The sequence below is a fragment of the Saimiri boliviensis genome, chromosome X (assembly GCF_048565385.1).
Source record: "Saimiri boliviensis isolate mSaiBol1 chromosome X, mSaiBol1.pri, whole genome shotgun sequence".
NCBI lineage: Eukaryota > Metazoa > Chordata > Mammalia > Primates > Cebidae > Saimiri > Saimiri boliviensis.
The window spans coordinates 37,688,404-37,711,045 of NC_133470.1; the positions used below are offsets into that span (position 1 = coordinate 37,688,404).

Here is a 22,642-nt window from a genome sequence, read left to right on the forward strand (position 1 = left end):
GGAGAACCAATAGATATGTAGGAGTAGTAAAAAAATTTTTAAATCTGCAATGTTCATCTGTGTTGGTGTTTGGATTACTATTTTTCATATGTTATAGAAACTTAAATGTGGAATATTTAATTTTTAATTAAGACTTCATCGCCTGATTCTTCCAATGAAAATTCCCCGGCAACTCCCCCAGATGAGCAAGGTCAAGGTGATGCCCCACCACAGCTTGAAGATGAGGAACCTGCATTTCCACATACTGACTTGGCCAAGTTGGATGACATGATCAACAGGTGAGCTGGTTTTGCTTTGTTTTTTTGATGTGTGTAACACACAAGAAAGAGCAGACAGGAAAGTAACCCCACTGCCTCCTTAATAGTCTTTACGGCTTTGTCACTGCCAAGTGCTTTATAACTCATGATTCTTAATGGATTTAATAAATGAAATGGAGTGAGAGTGTTAGTAAAATTTTCACATTAATGATGATGACCGTAGTTGGTTTGTTTCTGAAGTAAAGTTGTATGTTCATTTTCCCTCTTTGAAAGTTTATGAAGTTTTTTTGTTATTGGTCTCTTGGTTGCTGGATGACTTTCATAATTTTGGGATGCCCTGAGGTAAATAAGGTCATGAGGACATTGAGTTCCTCAGAGCCTGTCCCTAGTGAACTCTTAACTAGTTTGAGCCATTTGACCATCCTAGATGTTTTTTTTTTGTTGGTCTTCATCCCAGGGAACAGTTCAGAATATAATTTTTCAGACTTACAATACAAACAGCCACCCTATTCCACCCCAGCACACTTTGATTATTTAGAAGAAGACTCCAAGAAAGTGAAGCTGTAAGTTTTTGTGCAGAGGAAGAAAACGATTTCAAGAGGCTAGGGAAGAGCACATCAGGGGATCTCATACGACTGTGGTCTTCACCAGACTATGAGCTCAACAAGTGAGTGCTAGGAAGGTGTGACACATTTTCCCTCTCCCTCCCCAAAAGGAAAGTAATGAAAACACATGTTCTTAGAGGCACTTGCTTCACTGAGTTTTTTTTTTCTCTTTTGTATTTCACTTTTTAAAAATAACACTGTTAAATGCATAATGTGAGGGGAAATAGAAATCCTTTGCATTAAAAAATGAATATATAAATAATAGGCATTACTAAGCAGAAATATGTGTCTACATTTCCCTATAATTTCCCCCTTACATACACATATTCCTGCCAAGTATTGCTGTTAACAATCAGGAGTACATTCTCCAGATTACCTTTATGTTTACTATTATGTATGAATTGATTTTTCTATAAATACAGGATTCTTACTATAATTTTGTAAATTGCTTTCTTCATTTATCTTGAATATTTTTCCTGTTAATAAGTATCCATTGTTTTTAATGGTATATTTATAAGAACATATTGTGTGATTCTTGGCAGGTGCCTATAGTAATGGTATACAATGAATTATAGTCAAAAAAGAATTGTAATGGTGGTCCCTGGCCATTCTCTATAGAAGTGACACCATAGCAGAAGGTTGTATTGTTCGTTGCTTTTCTGTACTTGTCTGGTGGTTGGTGATTTCTTAGGCTGACTAGAGGACTAAAGTTGCATATTATTAGCAAGTTCTCAGGAGAAAGAAAAATACAAATTTTTTTTTTTTTTTTTTTTTTTTTGAGAGAATCTTGCTCTTTAGCCAGGCTGGCGTTCAGTGGCATGATCTCGGTTCACTGCAGTCTCTGCCTCCGAGGTTCAAGTGATTCTCCTGCCTCAACCTCCCGAGTACCTGGGACTATAGGCATGCGCCAACCCGCCTGGCTAATTTTTGTGTTTTTAGTAGAGGCAGGGTTTCACCATGTTGTCCAGGATGGTCTTGATCTCTTGACCTTCTGATCATCTGTCTCGGCCTCCCAAAGTGCTTGGATTACAGGCATGAGCTACCAGGTTCCCTGCGTCTTGTTTTTGTTTGTTTGTTGTCTTTTTCCTTTTCTTTTTCTTTTTCTTTTTCTTTTTTTTTTTTTTTTGAGACAGAGTCTCGTTCTGTCACCCAGCCTGGAGTGCAGTGTACGATTTTAGCTCACTGCAACTTCTACCTCTGTGATGGAAGTGATTCTCGTGCCTCAGCCTCCAGAGTAGCTGGAATTAACAGATGTGCACCGTAACACCTGGCTGGTTTTTGTATTTTTAGTAGAGACAGGGTTATGCCATGTTGGCCAGGCTGGTTTCAAACTGCTGGCCTCAAGCAATCCACCCGCCTTGGCCTCCTGAAGTGCTGGGATTACAGGTGTAAGCCACCACACCTAGCCACAAATGATGTTTTTTAATGTAAATATGAACAGTGACAAAAGGTGTAGTATACATTTGTTACTAATAGATTATCTGGGCTGGGTGCAGTGGCTCACACCTGTAATCCTAGCACTTTGGGAGGCTGAGGCGGGTGGATCACAAGGTCAGGAGTTAGTTACCAGCCTGGCCAATATGGTGAAACCCCGTTTCTACTAAAAATACAAAAATTAGCTGGGCGTGGTGGTACACGCCTATAGTCCTAGCTGCTTGGGAGGCTGAGGCAGTAGAATTGCTTGAATACAGGAGGCAGAGGTAGCAGTGAGCTGAGATCGTGCCACTGCACTCCATACTGGGTGACAGAGTGAGACTCCGTATCAAAAAAAAAAAAAAAAAAAAATTATCTGGTAATGGAGTATTTTTAATCAAAATGCCCTGGGGGTATTTAGCGACTTTGCCTACTCTTAGTACACAGATAAAGGGATGGATGGAAGAAGGGTCATTCTTCTGGGGAACAGTGGGTGTGTGTTGGGTGGTAATAAGGGCAAAGGGTTAGGAAAAGGATGGATTCTTAGGTGGTTGAGCTGCCACCGAGACTGGAGAAAGCACCACCTGGTTGTATCCTGCATCCTTGCTTGAGGGTGGAGGATGTCTGTGAGGCATGGAAACTTGGAGACCCACTGCTTACTTACCCTTCAGAAAAACTTGATGCATTATAATGAACGGAGACAGAAATCAGTCCATTGCCTCCTATTTATTTTCTTTGTGAGGAAGTTCAAGACAACAGTGGGCCAGGTGCAGTGGGCTCGCACTTGTAATTTCAACACTTTGGGAGACCGAGGCTGGAGGATCACTTGAGGAAAGTAGTTTGAGACCAGATTGAGCAACATGAGAAGACCCTGTCTCTCCTCTCTTTTCTTTTTCTTTGTTTTTTTTTCTTTTCTTTTTCTTTTTATTTTTTGAGACAGAGTCATCTCGCTCCGTCACCCAGGCTGAAGTGCAGTGGTACAATCTTGACTCATTGCAACCTCTGCCTCCCAGGTTCAAGCAGTTCTCCTGCCACAGCCTCCTGAGTAGTTGAGACTACAGGCATACACCGCTACGCCTAGCTAATTTTTTGTGTTTTAGTAGAGATGGGATTTACTGTGTTGCCCAGACTGGTCTTGAACTCCTGAGCTCAGGCCATCCGCCCACCTTGGCATCCTAAAATGCTGGGATTATAGGCTTGGGCCACTGTGCCCAGCCAACCCTGTCTCTTAAAAAAAAAAAGTGGGGGGAGGGATGCAGGGCAAAGAAGAGGTTTATTATAGTGTCTCCTTTGATCTGAATCCTGAAAGAGCACTTCTATGAATTTTAACAAAAGAGCACTATGAATTTTAACAAAAATATCGATGATACCTAGTTAGTTAATATTTGATTGTTATAATAGTTTTATGCCTTAAGTTACCAAGATAATTTAGTTTTCTTATCTCTCTTATTGCTTTATCTTTTGACATATCTTTAAAAATTTGTGGAGACAGCAGATGGTACTTAGTCCCACAAAGCAGATATTCTGCCAACCTTGTCTTAATATTTTAATTTTAAATATTTTTATAGCAAGATAATTAGTAGCTCATTTATAGTGCCTCTTTTAGTGTACAACTATTAAGCATCTTTTTATTTTATAAAACTTTTAGGCCTCGATGGGTAGTTCCAGTTTTGCCGAAAGGGGAATTAGAAGTGCTTTTAGAAGCCGCTATTGATCTTAGTAAAAAAGGTAAGTTATATGTTTTTATGCTTTCTATAATGTATGCTACTAGATGTACTTTTACTTCATCCCCAAAGTGGATGAGGTGGATTTGTTTTCCCCCGTTATAAACACATACTTACAGCTTGCAAGCAGGAGCTTATATCCTTTGGACATTCTTAAAGAGTGTTTGTAAACTCTCTGAAGTTACATAAAATTTATTTATGTTTGTATTTCTAAGGAGTGGATTCATTGTTTAGTCAGATTTACAAAGAGGTTGTCACTCAAAGGTTAACATTTTCTTTGAGATGAAGTCTCACTCTGTTGTCCAGGCTGGAGTACAGTGGTGTGATTTCTGCTCACTGCAACCTCTGCCTCCCAGGTTTAAGCAATTCTCCCACCTTAGCCTTCCGAGTATCTGGGACTACAGGCACGTGCCACCATGCCCGGCTAATTTTTTGTATTTTTAGTAGAGATGGGGTTTCACTATGTTAGCCAGGATGGTCTCAATCTCCTGACCTTGTGATCCACCCACCTTAGCCTCCCAAAGTGCTGGGATTATAGGCATGAGCCACCGCACCCGGCCAGGTTAAACATTTTTAACTGAGGGTCTTATCTGTTATGAGAAATAATGTATAAAAGAACATTTTACAATTATTCTACAAATGATGGATGGTATGATGGACTCCAGATATATCTGCCCCCTATCCCCCTTGTAATTATCTTGAGTCATTTCTGTCCTCAAAATACGTACTATATAAATCTATAAGTTATTTACACTTGCCTGAAATGACAGTGAGTTAGGGTGTGTGGCTCTTTGTACCTAGTAAAATCTTAATTCATAATCCTTTAGTTAAAAATTACCATTTTATTAATATTGTACTTATAAAATAAACTGTCTGCCTTACATGTCTGTAAGATAGTGTTGCTTCGTCACCCAGGCTGGAGTGTGGTGGTGTGATCACGGCTCAATGCAGTGTTTATCTCCTGGGCTCAAGTGATCCTCCCACCTCAGCCTCCTGAGTGGGATACAGACACACATCATCATGCCCTGCTGATTTTTTTTTTTTTTTTTTTTTTTCGAGATGGAGTTTTGCTCTTGTTGCCCAGGCTGGAGTGCAGTGGCGTAATCTCGGCTCACTGCAACCTCTGCCTCCCGGGTTCAAGTGATTCTCCTGCCTCAGCTTCCTGAGTAGACGGGATTATAGGCACCTGCCCCACACCTGGCTAATTTTTGTACTTTCAGTAGAAACAGGGTTTTTCACCAAGTTGGGCAGGCTGGTCTTGAACTACTGACCTCAGGTGATCACCTGCCTCTCAAGGTGCTGGGATTACAGGCATGAGCCACCACCCCCGGCTAATTTTTTTTTTTTTTTTTTTTTTTTTTTTGAGACAATCTGGTTGCCCATGCTGGTCTCAAACTCTTGGGCTCAAGCGATCCTCCCACCTTGGCCTTCCAAGTGTTGTGATTAAAGGTGTGGGCTACTGTACCCAGCCTTTTTTTTTTTTTTTTTTTTTAAATTCATACACAGGAAAGGTGTCATTTTTCTCTTAAAGAACTGAAAGATGAACTTTCAGCTTTTGTTAAACCAGCAAAAGGAAATCTGGTGTTTTTACTCAGGTGTCCAGAAGAAAAAGCTTAATGCAGGAATTAATCTTTTTTCCCCCTCCCAATGATGTTGGTCTACTTAAGGTGCATTTGATCTAACAGAGTACTACTATTGTAGTAACTCTCAAATCATTTTTTAAGGCATTGCAGATTAAAAAGCAGTAACATTTCATTTTCTTAAATAGGATAGCTATGGATGTGTTATAACTAATAATAGGCACTATCACAATTGAAATTGATTATTGTCAAAATTAACATGTTTAGTACCTTGCTTTTAAGTTCAACTCCATGTCAAGGGCAAATTTGATTTATCTCACAATAATTTCCCTCTTTTGTTTGGAGAAAATATCCTTATGCCTCATTAATCTTGTAGAAGTAGACTAATAAACTGAAAATATAATACATGGACAGGTTACAGTTGTTTTCACTACTCAAAATTTTTTGTTCTTTTACACATTTGTTAACTAATTTATCAAAAAAATTTTAAAGAAAATATTTAAAAAATGTTTAATTTTTGTGGGTATATAGTAGGTGTATATATTTTTGGGTAATTAGATTTTGATACAGGCATAAAATGCATAATCACATCAGAGTAGATACAGTATTCATTACCTCAAGCATTTATTTTTTGCATTTCAAATAATCCAGTTACACTCTTTTAGTTGCTTTAAAAGGTATAATTATTTTTTACTGTAGTCACTCTTTTGTAGGTGATACTCTATTTTTTGTACCTATTAACCTCCCTTCTATTCTCTTTGTCCGTGAGTTCAGTTGTTTGATTTTTAGATCCCACAATTGAGTGAGAACATGTGATGTGTGTCTTTCTGTGCTTGGCTTATTTCACTTAACATGGTGACCTTTTGTTCCATCCATGTTGTTGCAAATGACAGGATCTCATTTTTTTTAATGGCTAAATAGTAACTCCATTGTGTGTGTGCACCACATTTCCTTTATCCATTTGTCCTTTGACGCTTAGGTTGGTTCAAAATCTTGGCTATTGTGGATAGTGCTGCATCAAACATAGTAGTGTAGATATTGTTTCAATATACTGATTTCCTTTATTTTGGGCATGTGAGCAGATTTTTGACGACTTCTGTACTAAGCATGTTCTAAGTCCTGACTAAAATGATGGGTAAACACTGATTAATGGTATTTCATTTAATAGCATTGAAATTCAGTGGATATGTATTCCTCCCTCCACCGTATTTTTTTTCTGACACCGCAATGTCGACAAGTTCCAAATTTTTAAAAGTTTAAATTACCATCTCTTTTGTACTATCAAAGTCAAGTAATACTTTCTATACAAATTGAATGTTTTTCATTTTGTTGTTAAGAGTTAGATTTTCTTTGTTTGGAAGCACGTGGCTCTGTTGCCTTTCTAAAATGAGGTGAAATTAAGTAAAGCAGTGACACTGAGGCAATGAAAGACACTAATAAGGAAGACAAGACGTAATTAATTTTATTTCATCGAACACTTACAGTATAAGGATATTGATGCCAAATGAATGATTTATGAACAAAATAAGATTTTGGAAAATTAGTTGTGAAATGTTTTTAAGTTCAAAGGTTTATTTTCAGGGAGCAAATTGTTATTTAAATTTCCCTCTAATGTGGTGCTGCTGATCACCATTTTGTGTTTAAGGCTAGTGCCATAATTGGTAACGTTTTCAATTAGTGTTAATATTACTTGGTTAATCTGCTTTTATACAATTAAATATTTATTAGCTGTCATTGAAATTTCCAGTTATTTATTACCTTTTATTGTATATTGGACATTGTAAAAACAACCAGAGAAATACTTTGTTTGCATTAATTTTTCTCCCTTTTTCTTAGGGCTTGATGTTAAAAGTGAAGCATGTCAGCGATTTTTCCGAGATGGGCTAACAATATCATTCACTAAAATCCTTACAGATGAAGCAGTGAGTGGCTGGAAGTTTGAAATTCATGTGAGTCTTGCATTTGATTTACATAGTGTTGCCTGTGAGTGGGGAGGGGTGTATTTCTGTATGGCCGTGTTATATTTGGTCTGTTATGATTGAATTAAAAAGTCTTACAACTGGGCCAGGGGCGGTGGCTCACGCCTGTAATCCTAGCACTTTGGGAGGCCGAGGTGAGTGGATCACCTGAGGTCAGGAGTTCCAGACCAGCCTGGTCAACATGGTGAAACCCCGTCTCTACTAAAAATACAAAAAAAGTTAGCCAGGCATGGTGGCACACACCTGTAATCCCAGCTACTTGGGAGGCTGAGGAAGGAGAATCACTTGAACCCAGTAAGTAGAGGTTGCAGTGAGCTGAGACCGCAACACTGTACTCTAGCCTGTGTGGTGGGAGCGAGACTTCTTCTCCAAAAAAAAAAAAGTTCTAAAAATGAAAAACTTAAAAATGTTCATAAATTCTCTTGAAGGCAACGTGGTCATTTAGAATAAGCATGAGATTTAGAGTTAAACTTGGGTTTAATCTATCCCCTGGGATCTCAAGTGTCTGTGACCTTAGGCAAGTCATCACATTTCATTAAAAATATAATGCTGTCAGTTGTAAGGTATATCACTGTTTTATGGACTATTAAGAAAAACACCCAAGATGGGGCATCTTATACGTATCTGGGACACCAGAAGGTCAGTGTGGAGGTAAATGAGAAATGAACTTACCATGCAGAAAGGGACAGCAAAAACCCCTGCATATCTTAACCTTCGCACTTGGTGGAGGGAGGGATAAAAATTAAAAAGTGAAAATCTAAACCACAAGCAGTATTTAAACAGTTTTGCAGTCTGAATTCAAATTACAGTTGTGATACAAAAAATCCTTAAGGGGAAAATGTAAACTGGTCTCAGGTCGGTAGTGCCCCCAAGTGACTAGCAGAAGCAAACATAAATCCTCTCTGCAAATACCTTCCATTTAGGAAAACAGTAATGTATGATTCATTATACATCATATTAATATTTATTATAATACATTTTAACACATTATAATGTATTATAAGTTAGAGTCAGATTCCAGAGATCTTAAATAGTGAAAAAAGTATATGTCTCAGACTGATAAAATGCCATAATTACTCTTAAGTCTCTGTTGCCTTTGTTTTGTTTTGTTTTCCCCAAGACAGAGTTTTGCTCTGTCTCCCAGGCTGGAGTGAAGTGGTACAATCTCGGCTCACTGCAACCTCCGCCTCCCAGGTTGAAGCGGTTCTCCTACCACAGCCTCCTGAGTAGCTGGGACTACAGGCCTGCGCCACCATGCCTGGCTAATTTTTATATTCGTAGGAGAGATGGGGTTTCACCATGTTGGCCAGGTTGGTCTCGAACTCCTGTCCTCAAGTGATCCGCCTACCTCAGCCTCCCAAAGTGCTGGGATTACAGGTGTGAGCCACTATGCCTGGCCTCTGTTCTTTTGTATACTATGGAAATGGTCATAAGTTGTCAAGCAGATAATATTTTCATGGTCTATAACCTATTTCCCAAATATGACCATAGCGTAAAGAGTCCCCATCTTCTGATTTAACATGTAATTTTATAGGTGTAGAAATGGAAGCTTTGGAAGTGGGGCCAGACTTTTGCATTTGACATTTAGGTAGCAAATTTATCTTGGATGATTGACATATTGTTTATTTTATTTATTTTTATGTTTTGAGACAGTTTTGCTCTGTTGCCCAGGCTGGAGTGCAGCAGCACCATCTTGGCTTTCTTGGAACCTCTGCCTCCTGAATTCAAGCTATTCTCCTGCCTCAGCCTCCGAGTAGCTGGGATCACAGGCGCGTGCCAGCACGCATGGCTAATGTTTGTATTTTTAGTAGAGACGGGGTTTCACCCTGTTGGCCAGGCTGATCTCAACTCCTGGCCTCAAGTGATCCACTCACCTTGGCCTCCCAAAGTGTTGGGATTAACAGGCATGAGCCACTGGGTCCGGCCTGACATATTGTTTAGATTTTAGAATTGCTGATTCTCGTGTACAAATTCCAGAGAGAAAAAAATAATTTGCATCTTATCTGTGGACGGAGAGCGGGAATAGATAACATATAGTGCCTCCTGTATTTTTTAAGCCATAGCAAATGGCTTTTGAAAGTACCATGTAAATTATGAAGTAAACAAATTATAATTTTTTGATAATAAATTTGATCACAATATTAATGAAATGATTAGTATAGAAAATGAAGAGATAATTTTATTAGTTACGATACGATTAATATTGGAAGATATTTCTGTTTGAAATTGCAGTGCTTTGACCTTGTAAATCACCTTTCCCCCTTATATAACAGAGGTGTATTATTAACAATACTCATCGTCTGGTGGAGCTATGTGTGGCCAAGTTGTCCCAGGACTGGTTTCCACTTTTAGAACTTCTTGCCATGGCCTTAAATCCTCATTGCAAATTCCATATCTACAATGGTACACGTCCATGTGAATCGGTTTCCTCAAGTGTTCAGCTGCCTGAAGATGAACTCTTTGCTCGTTCTCCAGACCCTCGATCACCAAAGGTGAGTTGATTTGTTATTTTCAAAATTAAGTAATATGATTGTTCTGCTCTGACACAGAATCTTCAGTGATCTGTATTTAAAGTGTCACAGTGAAATAGGCTTTAACACTTTAAGTGAAAATATGCACAACCAGGAGCATTTTTCATAGCTTTGTCATTTTAGTTCTATATTTGTTTTTTCTGCATGTATAATTATCCCCATTGTCTTCTGTCCAGCCTCTTTAGGAGTAGTCATAATTTGGGTTAGTGGAAAATAGAACTTTTTTTGAAACAGAGTAGGAGATTACTTCTTTGGCCAAGGACAAGTGTTGATCTGTAGGGCCGTGATTGTTTTAAGCATTCTAAAATTTTGACTCCAAAATCAAGTATATCCTCTAAATACCTAATGATATATCATAAAATTACAGAAAATTGTTAATGAAATCAATATAGTAAATCTTCCAAATCTCTCTTAAATATCTGTATTCTGTACATAAATGTAAGTTTTCTATATTGGTGTAAACTGTACATTTAAAAAAATGTATCCCTAAATGCTGCTTGTTTTATTAAATATATAATTTAAAATTTTTAGGTTTTAGGGAGATAGTTTTAATATTATAGGTCTTGTACAAATTTCCCTTTTTCTATCCAGCCAGAAAAATTTTAAGTCATATTTTTCAGTACTTGGTTTATTCTACTAATAACCTGAAGTTATCAAAAATTTGTCAAACTTAATAGTTGAGATTTTCTGATATTTCCCAGTTCATATTGTTGCCACTAGATGGCTTAGTTTTACTTGAGTAGATCAGGTTAACATCTAAATCATGGCAGTCTTCAAAATAAAAATTTTCATCTATACCTCTTATTTCTTTTTAAATTTTACCTTTTTTCCCCCCTCTATATGCCAGTAATCCATAACTTAAGAGATTCACAGGGAACAAAACTTAATTTAACATGGCTAAATATAAAATTTTTAGATGACTTCTGGTTGAAGATAATTTTCTATCTTTGAAGTACAGTTCTTGCTATTAAACTAATAAAAAATAGTGACTGTGAGTAGACTTTCAAAACCTTCAAGAGTACAGTCTTTAAAAATATAGCCCAAAATATAGTTGTGAATCAGGGAGAAGCATATTCTGTGGAGTTACCTACACATTTGCTTGCTACTGAAGTAAGAGAAATTTTATCATACAGCTAAACTGGTCTTTTATAAGCTTTTAAAAATCTGATTAAAAGGTGACATATTTGGCAGAATCTTCAACCATGTCCCTAGTTGGATGTAGATGTCATGATATAATGAAAAATCTAAGGGATATATAAGAGCCCCCATATGTTTTTTTGTCCTGTTCTACAAAGGTGGTGGTGGCAAAATTCACATCATCAAACTTAGTTGATGGAGGTAAATTTTGTAAGCTGTAGATTGACTTTCAAATACTGTTTGTAATGAGTTGCATTTACCTTTGAGAAATTCGAGTTACAGAGCTTAAAATTCTGTTTTATTAGGAATATTTTTGAGCCTTAATACTCAGTTATCCTCTGGAGTTTTTGGTAGGTCTTGTGTTCTACTTCAGATTCTCTCTACACTCCCTACCCTCCTACCCTCCTGGGACATTGAACCTCTGTGGCCTCAACTTTTGACCCATGACAAAGCTAAAGTCGTCAGGACTATCTCTAAGAATGTTACCTGTTCCCCATCTTCCCCCAATATGTTTGCAGATGTTTAAATGAGATTATCCAAACATTCAAAGTATAATAAAAACTTCATTGGTTGTGACAAAAGGTCTCAGGTGAAATTCACCATGCTATGTTTGAGAAAAGGAACTTGTAGGAATAGAAAACTATGTGGAAAGCATATGGTGAATTGTAGGCTGTGTGGTCATTTTGAATTTCTCTATTTAGGGCAACTGATCTTTCTCTGCCAGTCTTGACAACTTACAGCCAAAAAAAGGAAAAGCTTTTGTTTGGCAGCTGCTGAAGCTAGTCTATTAGCCTCAATTTGAAGCACTGTATCTTAAGATTCCCACTTGTTTGTACATTGCAGCTGAAGAAATACGGAAGGATTAGCTTTAGATCATTCTTTACTGTGTCCACACCCGCTATTTTATAAATATTATGCTATTGTCAAGTACATCATTCTAATAATCTCATTACAGTTACTGAAGAAATAAAATATATTACGTAATGAGCATATACTTTCTTACAAATGCTGAATGACAAAAGGGATCTGGTGAATTAAGTACTCAGAGTTTTAATGGTTTTGAATTAGCCTTTTATGACTAAAAAGGTAGGAAAACACTATAATCTTATATTGAAATATGGTAGTGGATTTATTCGATAATTTAGTTCATTTATATTCTTATAAAACCATATCAAAACTAGCATTAGGCCAGGCAAGGTGGCTCATACCTGTAATCCCAGCACTTTGGGAGGCCGAGATGGGCAGATCACCTGAAGTCAGGAGTTCGAGAGCAGCCTGGCCAACATGGTGAAACCCAGTCTCTACTAAATATACAAAAATTAGCCAGGCGTGGTGGTGGTGCGTGCCTATAATCACAGCTACTCGAGAGTCTGAGGCAGGAGAATTGCTTGAACCCGGGAGGTGGAGGTTGCAGTGAGCCGATACCACACCATTGCATTCCAGCCTGGGCAACAAGAGTGAAACTTAGGTGTTTTTTTTTTTTTTTTTTTTTTTGAGACTAACATTAGCTATCATATTTTCTCTTTAAACAAACATTGGACATACAACCATTTATTTAGCATCTTTTCTTTTTCCTGTACCTTAAAAAAAATAGCTGTAGAAAATGTTTTTGCTTAAGCTGTAGAAGAGAAAATTGCCTTTTCTGTCCATTGTATTCCCTTCAGCAGCTTCTAAAACATGGCCTAAATTTTAGAAGGTGGCAAAGTGTGAAAAGGTTTTCTTAGGTACGTTAATTTCTACATATATTTGATTCTTATATCTATATAGCCTTTTAATTCATTTTAAGTTTTTGCATACAGACATGCTTTTAGCCTCACAACTGTTTCCTGTCCCAGCTGTATGGTACTTTGAGCTACAGCTCTTTCTTAGACAGTTCATCCTGTTGCATGGTGTTACTTCTAAGATAAGGAGAACTGGGTGCAATTTGTATAAGCAAAAGTATCAACCAGCATATTCTACTTAGGAACAATGGATACTAATACCAGGGCTGAGTTTTTAATTGACAGTTCATTCTCTGGCTGTTACTATGTTTATAGGGAAATTTTAATGTTTTACAACTAAACGAGAAGTAGATTGAGAATTCATTAATATTAGATTACTAAATAGCTTCTTAACTCTCTTGAAGTCTTTCTGCCTCCTGAAAATTAATATAAAAGACTTTGCAATAATGAGAAGGTATTCATTCTTCTGTGGTGGGATATTTGAAATAGGAGCATGTCTTCTAATTCTTCACCACTTAATATTGGAACAAACAGAACTGTACCCCAGTGATTTAATCTGTACTTGCTCCATATACTGCTTCTGTCTCACAGATGGAATTACTGTGAACAAAATGCAATGTTTTGTGGTCCTTTGAAAGATGATTTGTTTTATTGAATTTACTATTTCTAGTATATTTCAATAAAGGTTTAGTGCTTTTTACCCCTTAAAGTAGGAAGTTAACTTTTTGCATTAATTGTGTTACAGGGTTGGCTAGTGGATCTTCTCAACAAATTTGGCACTCTAAATGGGTTCCAGATTTTACATGATCGTTTTATTAATGGATCAGCATTAAACGTTCAAATAATTGCAGCCCTTATTAAGTAAGTTACATTTAAAAATAAATGTTTAGTGCACTGTAGAATTGCTGGGTTTTGCTTCATAAAAATTGAGGTTTTCAACTGTGGTTTCTTCTTCAACTAATTACTTGAATTTTAAAAAGTAATAGAGTTCAAAAAGTAATACAGAGTTTAGTCCTAAATTGATTTTAAGAATTTGCATATTTGCCGGGCACGGTGGCTCAAGCCTGTAATCCTAGCACTTTGGGAGGCCGAGGCGGGTGGAGCACGAGGTCAAGAGATCGAGACCAACCTGGTCAACATGGTGAAACCCCGTCTCTCCTAAAAATACAAAAAATTAGCTGGGCATGGTGGTGCATGCCTGTAATCCCAGCTACTCAGGAGGCTGAGGCAGGAGAATTGCCTGAGCCCAGGAGGCGGAGGTTGCAGTGAGCCGAGATCGCGCCATTGCACTCCAGCCTGGGTAACAAGAGCGAAACTCCGTCTCAAAAAAAAAAAAAAAAAAAAAGAATTTGCATATTTACAGGAGTTTTGTATCTTTCTTATTTCAGACCATTTGGGCAATGCTATGAGTTTCTCACTCTTCATACAGTGAAAAAATACTTTCTTCCAATAATAGAAATGGTTCCACAGTTTTTAGAAAACTTAACTGATGAAGAACTGAAAAAAGAAGCAAAGAATGAAGCCAAAAATGATGCTCTTTCAATGATTATTAAATCGTTGAAGAATTTAGCTTCAAGAGTTCCAGGACAAGAAGAAACTGTTAAAAACTTAGAAATATTTAGGTTAAAAATGATACTTAGGTAAGATACTTAAGTCCTGAAGTAATTATTTATGCCAATTTTAGAATCATACTTATCACTGAATTTTTCTTACAGATTATTACAAATTTCTTCTTTCAATGGAAAGATGAATGCACTGAATGAAGTTAATAAGGTGATATCTAGTGTATCATACTATACCCATCGGCATGGTAATCCTGAGGAGGAAGAGTGGCTCACAGCTGAACGAATGGCGGTGAGTCTTTCGATTCTTCTTTATGTGAGTAAGAATCTAGTTAGGACAAAAAATTAGAATAGCTCTAGCTAAAAAAAATTAGTAACATTTTAAAATAAACTCTCAAGTTGGAGATGTTCTGATTGATTTATAACTCTGTTAATCCTGAGAACTTTTTGAAATAACATCGTTTATTATTTGGTATTGCTCTGTGTAGCTTTAAAACATCTTAGATAAACTTAGTGATGAACGTAGCGTTCCAAAGTAATTATTAGTTTGTTGGGGAGTGGGAAATTGATTGAAATTGAGTAGGTAGAGTTGATCTAGAAAGTGGATTGGGTAGTATCTGGTACCTTATAAAGTGGCCCTATTGTTCGTTTGACCATCTACAGTTAAATATTTTAAAACAGAAAATGAAATTACTAGAATAAGATCTACACAAATCGTTTTATCATGATTTTGAGAATTTTGTTTTGAAAGCCCTTATTGACACTGAAATTTTAGGAAACTTTATGTACCATAGATATTTTGTATACATTGTTTTGAAATGAGTAAGTATGCCATTTAAGTATAGTGCCAGTATTTTTTGAATGTAGATTGTGTAACAGTCCTGGGGAAACATCTGTAGGAGAACTGTCCTTGCCCTCAAGGAGCCCTCAGTTTAATAGTGGAGATAGTGATTAGAGCAGGCATCCCCAGACTATGGCCATGGGCTGCATGCGGCCCCCTGAGGCCATTTATCCGGCCCGCACTTCAGGAAGGCACACCTCTTTCATTGGTGGTCAGTGAGAGGAGCACAGTCTGTGGCGGCCCTCCAACGGTCTGAGGGACAGTGAACTGGCCCCCTGTGTAAAAAGTTTGGGGACACCTGGATTAGAGTGTGTTAAAATGTATGTGGAGACTGCTCAGATACTGCCCTGTAATAGAGGGTCAGGTGGTAGACATCTGGTTTCATACATATGATGTACCAATTTGCCTCATGGAAAAAGTCCAGCACAGAGCTATTGAAAGTATGGTGTGAAGACTGGTGCTGGTTCTTGAACCAGTCCTAGATAGGACAGAAAATGGCGTTAAGTGTTTAGAAACTTTAGTTGCAGTTTGACATCGCGACATTCTTACTGTATTTTACAAAAGTATCTGCAGCTCTGCAGTGGCTCAGGCCTGTAATCCCAGCACTCTGGGAGGCAGAGGAGAGATTGCTTGAGGCCAGGAGTTCAAGACCAGCCTGGGCAATAAAGCGAGACCCTGTCTCTATATTAAAAATATATGTATATATGTAGAATAAAATAAAAATATCTGCAACAGATTAGACATTAAAAGCTGGCTCTTTTTCAGCTGAGACATGTACTTCTTGAGCACATTTTGGGCCTAACTACTCTTTATTCTCAGTTAAACTGAATATTGCAAAATCATACAGTGTAGATTACTCCCCGTTTGTATCATGAGTTATCACTTTATTGCTATAGATTAAATGAATGCTAGTTGAGCAAGCTAGCATAGTGTTACAGAAAAACAGACTGTGGCAGCATATGACTTGATTCGTATTCTAATTCTAGCATCTGTGAGCCTGTTTACATTTTGTAATAGAATAATGTATCTCTTACTAGGATTGTTTGGAAAATTAAAGAGATAATGGATAAGCAATAATAGTGCCTGGCACATGATAATTGTTAATAATTAAGTAAGGCCGGGCGTGGTGGCTCATGCCTGTAATCCCAGCACTTTGGGAGGCTGAAGTGGGTGGATCACGAGGTCAGGAGATCAGGACCATCCTGGCTAACATGGTGAAATGGCCCATCTCTACTAAAAATACAAAAATTAGCAGGGCATGGTGGCACACGCCTGTAGTCCCGGCTACTCAGGGTGCTAAGGCAGGAGAATTGGTTGAACCAAGGAGGCAGAGATTGTAGTGAGCCACTGCACTCCAGCCTGGGCAACAGTGTGAGACTTCGTCTCAAAAAATGAATGAATTGAATGTAAAAAACAGAGTGCCTTTTTACCCAAGGTCAAAACATAATTCTGTGACCAAATTGGGATAAAGAATCCAAAGATTCTAAAATTGGTCCTGTACCCACCCTACCGTGGTGATTGTGTACTTTAATATTTTTCTGAATACTGGAGTGTAGAATCTTTTTGATTTCAGTATTTCTAATTTATGGAAGCATTTCTGTATGTGCAAAATTGTTATAAAATTATACTTTCATAATTTTCCATTAAAGCAACACTTAAGCGTATTTTATCAGTATATCTTGTAGATATGTTTTAAAATTTCCTATTTAATAGTGTGAGCAATTAAGAAAAAAATGTTTTAATTTCTGCTTTCAAACACGTTTTTGAATTAACATTTAGGAATGGATACAGCAGAACAATATCTTATCCATAGTGTTGCGAGATAGTCTTCATCAACCACAGTATGTAGAAAAGCTAGAGAAGATTCTTCGTTTTGTCATCAAAGAAAAAGCTCTGACCTTACAGGATCTTGATAATATCTGGGCAGCACAGGTAAGGAATTTAAGATGATGGTTATTTAGTTTTTAAAATAAAGATACTAAAAAGTGAAGAAATACAGTAGCTGTTATGAAATGGTTGCAGGCTTGTATTGTTTGACTTTGAGAACATTTAAATGCTTGTTCCCCTGCCAGGAATCTTTTTGAAATAACCAGTAATCTTTTAAAAATAAAAATATTTTTTTGTTTGTATTTCATAAAGGTTGAGAATTTGTTAGTGGTTTTAAATAAAGATGCAAACAGTAAAATCATAAGGAATGTCGGTTGAAAAAGTGTAAAGACATCTGTAATTGGTTTCTTCATAGACTTACTAGAAAGCAAAAACTTCCAGTGTCAGACTTAAATCTTTATAAAGACCTATAATAATTGTTCCAGAGAATTTATTAACTCTTTGGAAGGATTAGTAACCTTTTTAGTTTTTGAGTTGCAAACTACAGCTCCTTCTATTATCTTAATGACAGTTTTCTACTCGTGGATTTCTTGGGAAACATTATTGAGTTGTAGATTATAAAGCTTTGGGGGTTTTTTTAGTCTATAAAAACCAAGAAAACAGTTTTGCCTTGATTGCTTAAGGTCCCAGTTTTGAAACAGTATTGTTAGTGTGCCTTATTTTTCTATTCGCAATATTAAAATTGGCATGTTAAATTGTAATAAAGGTTTTTATGAACCACCAGAGTACACATTAGCTGTATTTATTATATCATTAAATTAAGTGGCCAGGTTTTAGATAGCAATTCTAAAGCATTTTATAATGTTAGATTCCCCCCCCCCCCCCCAAAACAGAGTTTTGCTCTGTCACCCAGGCTGGAGTACAGTGGCTCAATCTCAGTTCCCTGCAGCTTCTGCCTCCTGGGTTAAAGTCATTCTCCTGCCTAAGCCTCCTAAGTAGGTGGGTTTACAGGCACCTGCCACCACACTCCACTAAGTTTTGTATTTTTAGTAGAGACTGGTTTTCACCTTGTTGGCCAGGCTGGTCTCGACTCCTGACCTCAAGTGATGTGTCTGCCTTAGCCTCCCAAAGTGCTGGGATTATAGACATTCGCCACTGTGCGGGCTGTGTTAAGAATTTTCTTGTGTTACAGTTAAATGAAAGAGATAGGAGTACTTTATTAACAGTTGTCAGCAAGCAGTGTATACTATTTAATCTGTTACTCAGATTCTAGTGTTTTGTGATTTTGTTCTTGTTTTTCATTAGGCAGGAAAACATGAAGCCATTGTGAAGAATGTACATGATCTCCTGGCAAAATTGGCATGGGATTTTTCTCCTGAACAACTTGATCATCTTTTTGATTGTTTTAAGGTAATTGTTAACATAGCAAAATATTACCATTCTATTTCAAATAGAATTGATTAATTAGATCTGTGAGTTATTCCTAGCCAGTAAATACGTAACTAGAAATCCCATTAAACAGTCTGTGGTATGAAGTAATTGGCCATTGTTTTCTTTTCCAACGAGAACTTGATCATCATTTTCATAATAGCCCCCATAAGGGAAACTCAGGCTATCACTTTTTCTTTCCCCTGGCAGTTTCTATTTTAGTTACAGGTTCAAGCAAATTTTAGGACTACAGGGAAGGATGATTGGTTGCAATAAACAGTAAGATGACAGCAAGGGATTACCAATATCTTGGTATTCTGGGGTTATATGCACAAGCAAAATATGAATTAATCAAAATATAACTGATAAGATAGCCCAACAACCTCTACAGTCATATCTACATTGATGCCATCATGTTGCTTTTTGAGGCCATGTTGTGTAATATCTTTCATCAGTTGCCAGGGTTAGGTTTGTGAAAGCTCAAGTGGTCAGTGAATTTGTGGATTAAGAACATAAAGACCTTATGGCAATGTGCACTAAGGGCTGTTCTATTAACAACTGGCATTAGATCATTACGTCACCAAGGTTTCTTGTTAAAAATAACATACTGACTAGTGGGAACATAAATTGATATAGCCACTTTGGAAAATATTTGGTATTTAAGTTTAAGATTCTCATGACTCATCAACTTAACTTCTGAATATACTCTTGAGAAACTCATGCTTATGTACACCAGGATATGTGTTCAACAACACCTGTAGCAAAAAAAAAAACAACCCTGGAATGTTCATACAGTGGAAAATTCGGTAGCAATGAAAGAGCAACTCATCCACATGGATGAGTCTAATAAACAGAAGGTTGAAAAAAGGAATAAAGCCACACAGTAATTCATGTACCTTGGGTACATTAATGTAAAGTTCCGAAATAGGCACAGCTGGTTTCTGGGGTGTTGCTTACCATGTATTATTTTTTACCTGGGTACTAGTTACACAGGTGTTTACATTGTGTACTATAATAATGTCTGAATGTCTTAGGTCATACATCTTCATTTTAGAAGTGAGTTTTAATCAGGATCCTGATACGGTACATGTGTATGTCTTTTAAGTTTCTTAGAAATTAATCGTTCCTCTACCGTTTGACATTAGGTTCATTTCAGTTTACTGTCTATAAACACTGATTAGCAACTTAGTCCATTTTCTGCTGTTACAACAACAAAGAACAGAATTTTATTTGGCTTACAGTTCTGAAGGTTTGAAAGTGTAAGAGGCTTGGTCCCAGCTTAATGTGAGTTTTGGAGGGGACATTCGAACAGCAGCAGTAATTTTACACGTAAGGCTTTTCCCATATTGCTTAGCAACATCCCCAGCCTCTACTCAAAAAATGCCATCAGTACCCTACCCTTCCCCTAGTATAGTAACCATGTTTTATTTCATTACTACTTCAGAGGTTTAAAAAAAAAAATGTATTTAAGAGTTTTTAATGGTGTGTGTCTTCTAAATTGAGATAATGTATCATTTATTTTTCTTTTTTGGAATTTAACTCTACCCTATAAAAAATACCAGGTTAGCTGTATTTTCAGATCTCATTGAATAATTCTGTGCTCAGCTATGTTGGTTTTCTGGTGAATTTGAATATTGTTAACCTGGTGGCAATTTATGAAGTGGTGACTATGTGTTGTTTTCATGTCACTTAATTTTTTTCTAGGCCAGTTGGACAAATGCAAGTAAAAAGCAACGTGAAAAGCTACTTGAGCTAATACGTCGTCTTGCAGAAGATGATAAAGATGGTGTGATGGCACACAAAGTGTTAAACCTTTTGTGGAATCTGGCCCACAGTGATGATGTGCCTGTAGATATCATGGACCTGGCTCTCAGTGCCCACATAAAAATACTAGATTACAGTTGCTCCCAGGTAAGGGTGTACTGCTTTGCTCTCTTTTTGTGACCTTTCCCCTTCAGTTAGAGGGGTTAGTTACAGGATCGTTTTGTATTACTCTGACATTGTTAGTTTTTGAATGATTTTTCAGAATTGACATTTTTGGTCATTAGTCTGCCTTAGGATCAAGGCATCAAGGTTTTGTGACTCATCTGAAAAGCATTTTAATCTCCTTGGGAGAAAGTATAAACAGAACAGATTGTACAGTGGTGGTATTATCAAGTGTATGGTTCTGAAATGCCAGTTTTGAATAGATCATAAAATATTAAAGCTGATTAGGGACTTTAGAGGAAAGAGAAATTAGGTTTTCTTGCCTCATAGGGAAGTTAAGAAAAATTAGTAGAATATCCTAACTAGTAAAACATTTATTGCCTCCACAATGAGCAAATCACACAATTTCCCTACATTCTAATTTGTAGCATTTGTATTTTTTAACACATGGTAAAGTGAACATTGCTGAGTAATTTTTCACTTGTTAATAAAAACTATTTGTTACATTGATGAACTGGCATTTAGGTAAGAGCTAAGAAAAGCTCAGGAAGGTATATTAATGTAGATACTACTCAGGTTTTGACTATGCTTACTTGAGACAGTTTAAGTATTTATTCACCAAATTAAATAGTGATAATTCATTAAACCAAGGGTTCTTCTGAGGAGTCTTGAATCAAAGCAGCACATTTGCTATCAGGGATTTTAACTAGTAACTTCTCTTTTAAATATCTATTAGTATCAGTGCCTGGCATAGTGTTTTATACATTCATTCATGAATAGGTACTGGATTTCATCGAATTTAGTAGACTTTGCCTTTTTTCAGCTTCAACTTTCATTTATTGTTTGGGAAATAAATTTTTAAAAGTCATTCTCCAACTGCCTCTTTTTTCCCTTCTGCTTGCCAAGACTGCTGTCAAAGTGTACAGTTGATCATAAATTTTTTCGTGACCTTAAAAAGGTATACACTGTTAAACCCAGCAATTCTACTTAAAAAAATTTCTTCTCAGAAATTGTGAAAAAGGATACAAAGAGGTATCCACAAGGACATTCATTAGTGTTTGTAGACGTGAACATGTGGAAGCCTCCTTAATAATTACTTTTTGTTTGAGATGGAGTCTCACTCTGTCGCCCAGGCTGGAGTACAGTGGCATTATCTAGGCTCACTGCAACCTCTGCCTCCTGGGGTCAAGCTAGTCTCCTACCTCAACCTCCCCAGTAGCTGGGATTACAGGTGTGTGCCACCATGCCCGGCTGATTGTTTTGTAATTTTAGTAGAGATGGGGTTTTGCCATGTTGGCCAGGCGGGTCTCGAACTCCTGACCTCAAGTGATCCACCCATCTGAGCCTCCCAAAGTGCTGGGACTACATACAGGCATAATAATAGTTTATGTGAGGTTGTATTATGCAGCCATTAAAAGGATTATTGATGTAGAAAGACTTTTACTGATGTAGAAAATGTTTAGTGTATATAATTTAAGAGTATCATTTTAATTTTGCTACCAAAAAAGGAATATCTGTATATTACAGAATAACTCCAAACTTGAGGAGTTTAAGGGGGAAAAAAAAAAAAAAACTCCACAAAATTGTTTTTCTTTCCCTGTTTGCAAAAATAAAACAATCCAAGCTTACAAAATTGTTAGACACACAAACTTGCAGTTATTGATTACTATTGACTTTAGGGAAAGAGGTGAAGGTAACTAATGTTTGAGAAGTAAAATACCATAATAGAAATAATTTTGAGTTTATAACATTAATTTTTGACTTTATATCTGTTTCTGTCCCTTTTCTCTCCTTGTATGTATGTTTCTTTATTTTTATTTTGGTGATTATTTTTAAATGTAGTTGCCATTCTATTTTCTTAGTAAAATACACATTTTTAGTGTTCTTCACTGTACTAAAACTTGGCCCATTTAGAGTAACAATGTGTTGTTATATATTAATTACGGATTTTGTGATACGGTAGAATCTCTTAAAATACTGGATAAAACTCAATACCTACCCTCTGGCAAACTTGGAAAATCAAACTTTCTGTCAGTGTGCCTAATACTTAGGATCTGTAATGTGTGTAGATATATTTCAGTCCATATAATACTTAGCTTTTATAATAGTGC

The 22,642-nt window shown here is 36.8% G+C and overlaps 1 protein-coding gene across 6 annotated transcripts in view; it reads left to right on the plus strand.

The window, feature by feature from the left end:
• The window catches only part of USP9X (ubiquitin specific peptidase 9 X-linked), a 153,585-nt gene that overhangs the window by 43,325 nt on the left and 87,618 nt on the right, over positions 1–22,642 (plus strand). For all 6 annotated transcript variants that reach the window (XM_074392152.1, XM_074392155.1, XM_074392154.1 and 3 more), the window contains 10 exons: positions 133–278; positions 3,924–4,003; positions 7,416–7,528; positions 9,832–10,050; positions 13,693–13,808; positions 14,336–14,587; positions 14,663–14,801; positions 17,130–17,282; positions 18,483–18,587; positions 20,310–20,516. In XM_074392152.1, coding sequence (XP_074248253.1) covers positions 133–278; positions 3,924–4,003; positions 7,416–7,528; positions 9,832–10,050; positions 13,693–13,808; positions 14,336–14,587; positions 14,663–14,801; positions 17,130–17,282; positions 18,483–18,587; positions 20,310–20,516 — 1,530 coding nt within the window. The remainder of the gene's footprint in view (positions 1–132; positions 279–3,923; positions 4,004–7,415; positions 7,529–9,831; positions 10,051–13,692; positions 13,809–14,335; positions 14,588–14,662; positions 14,802–17,129; positions 17,283–18,482; positions 18,588–20,309; positions 20,517–22,642) is intronic.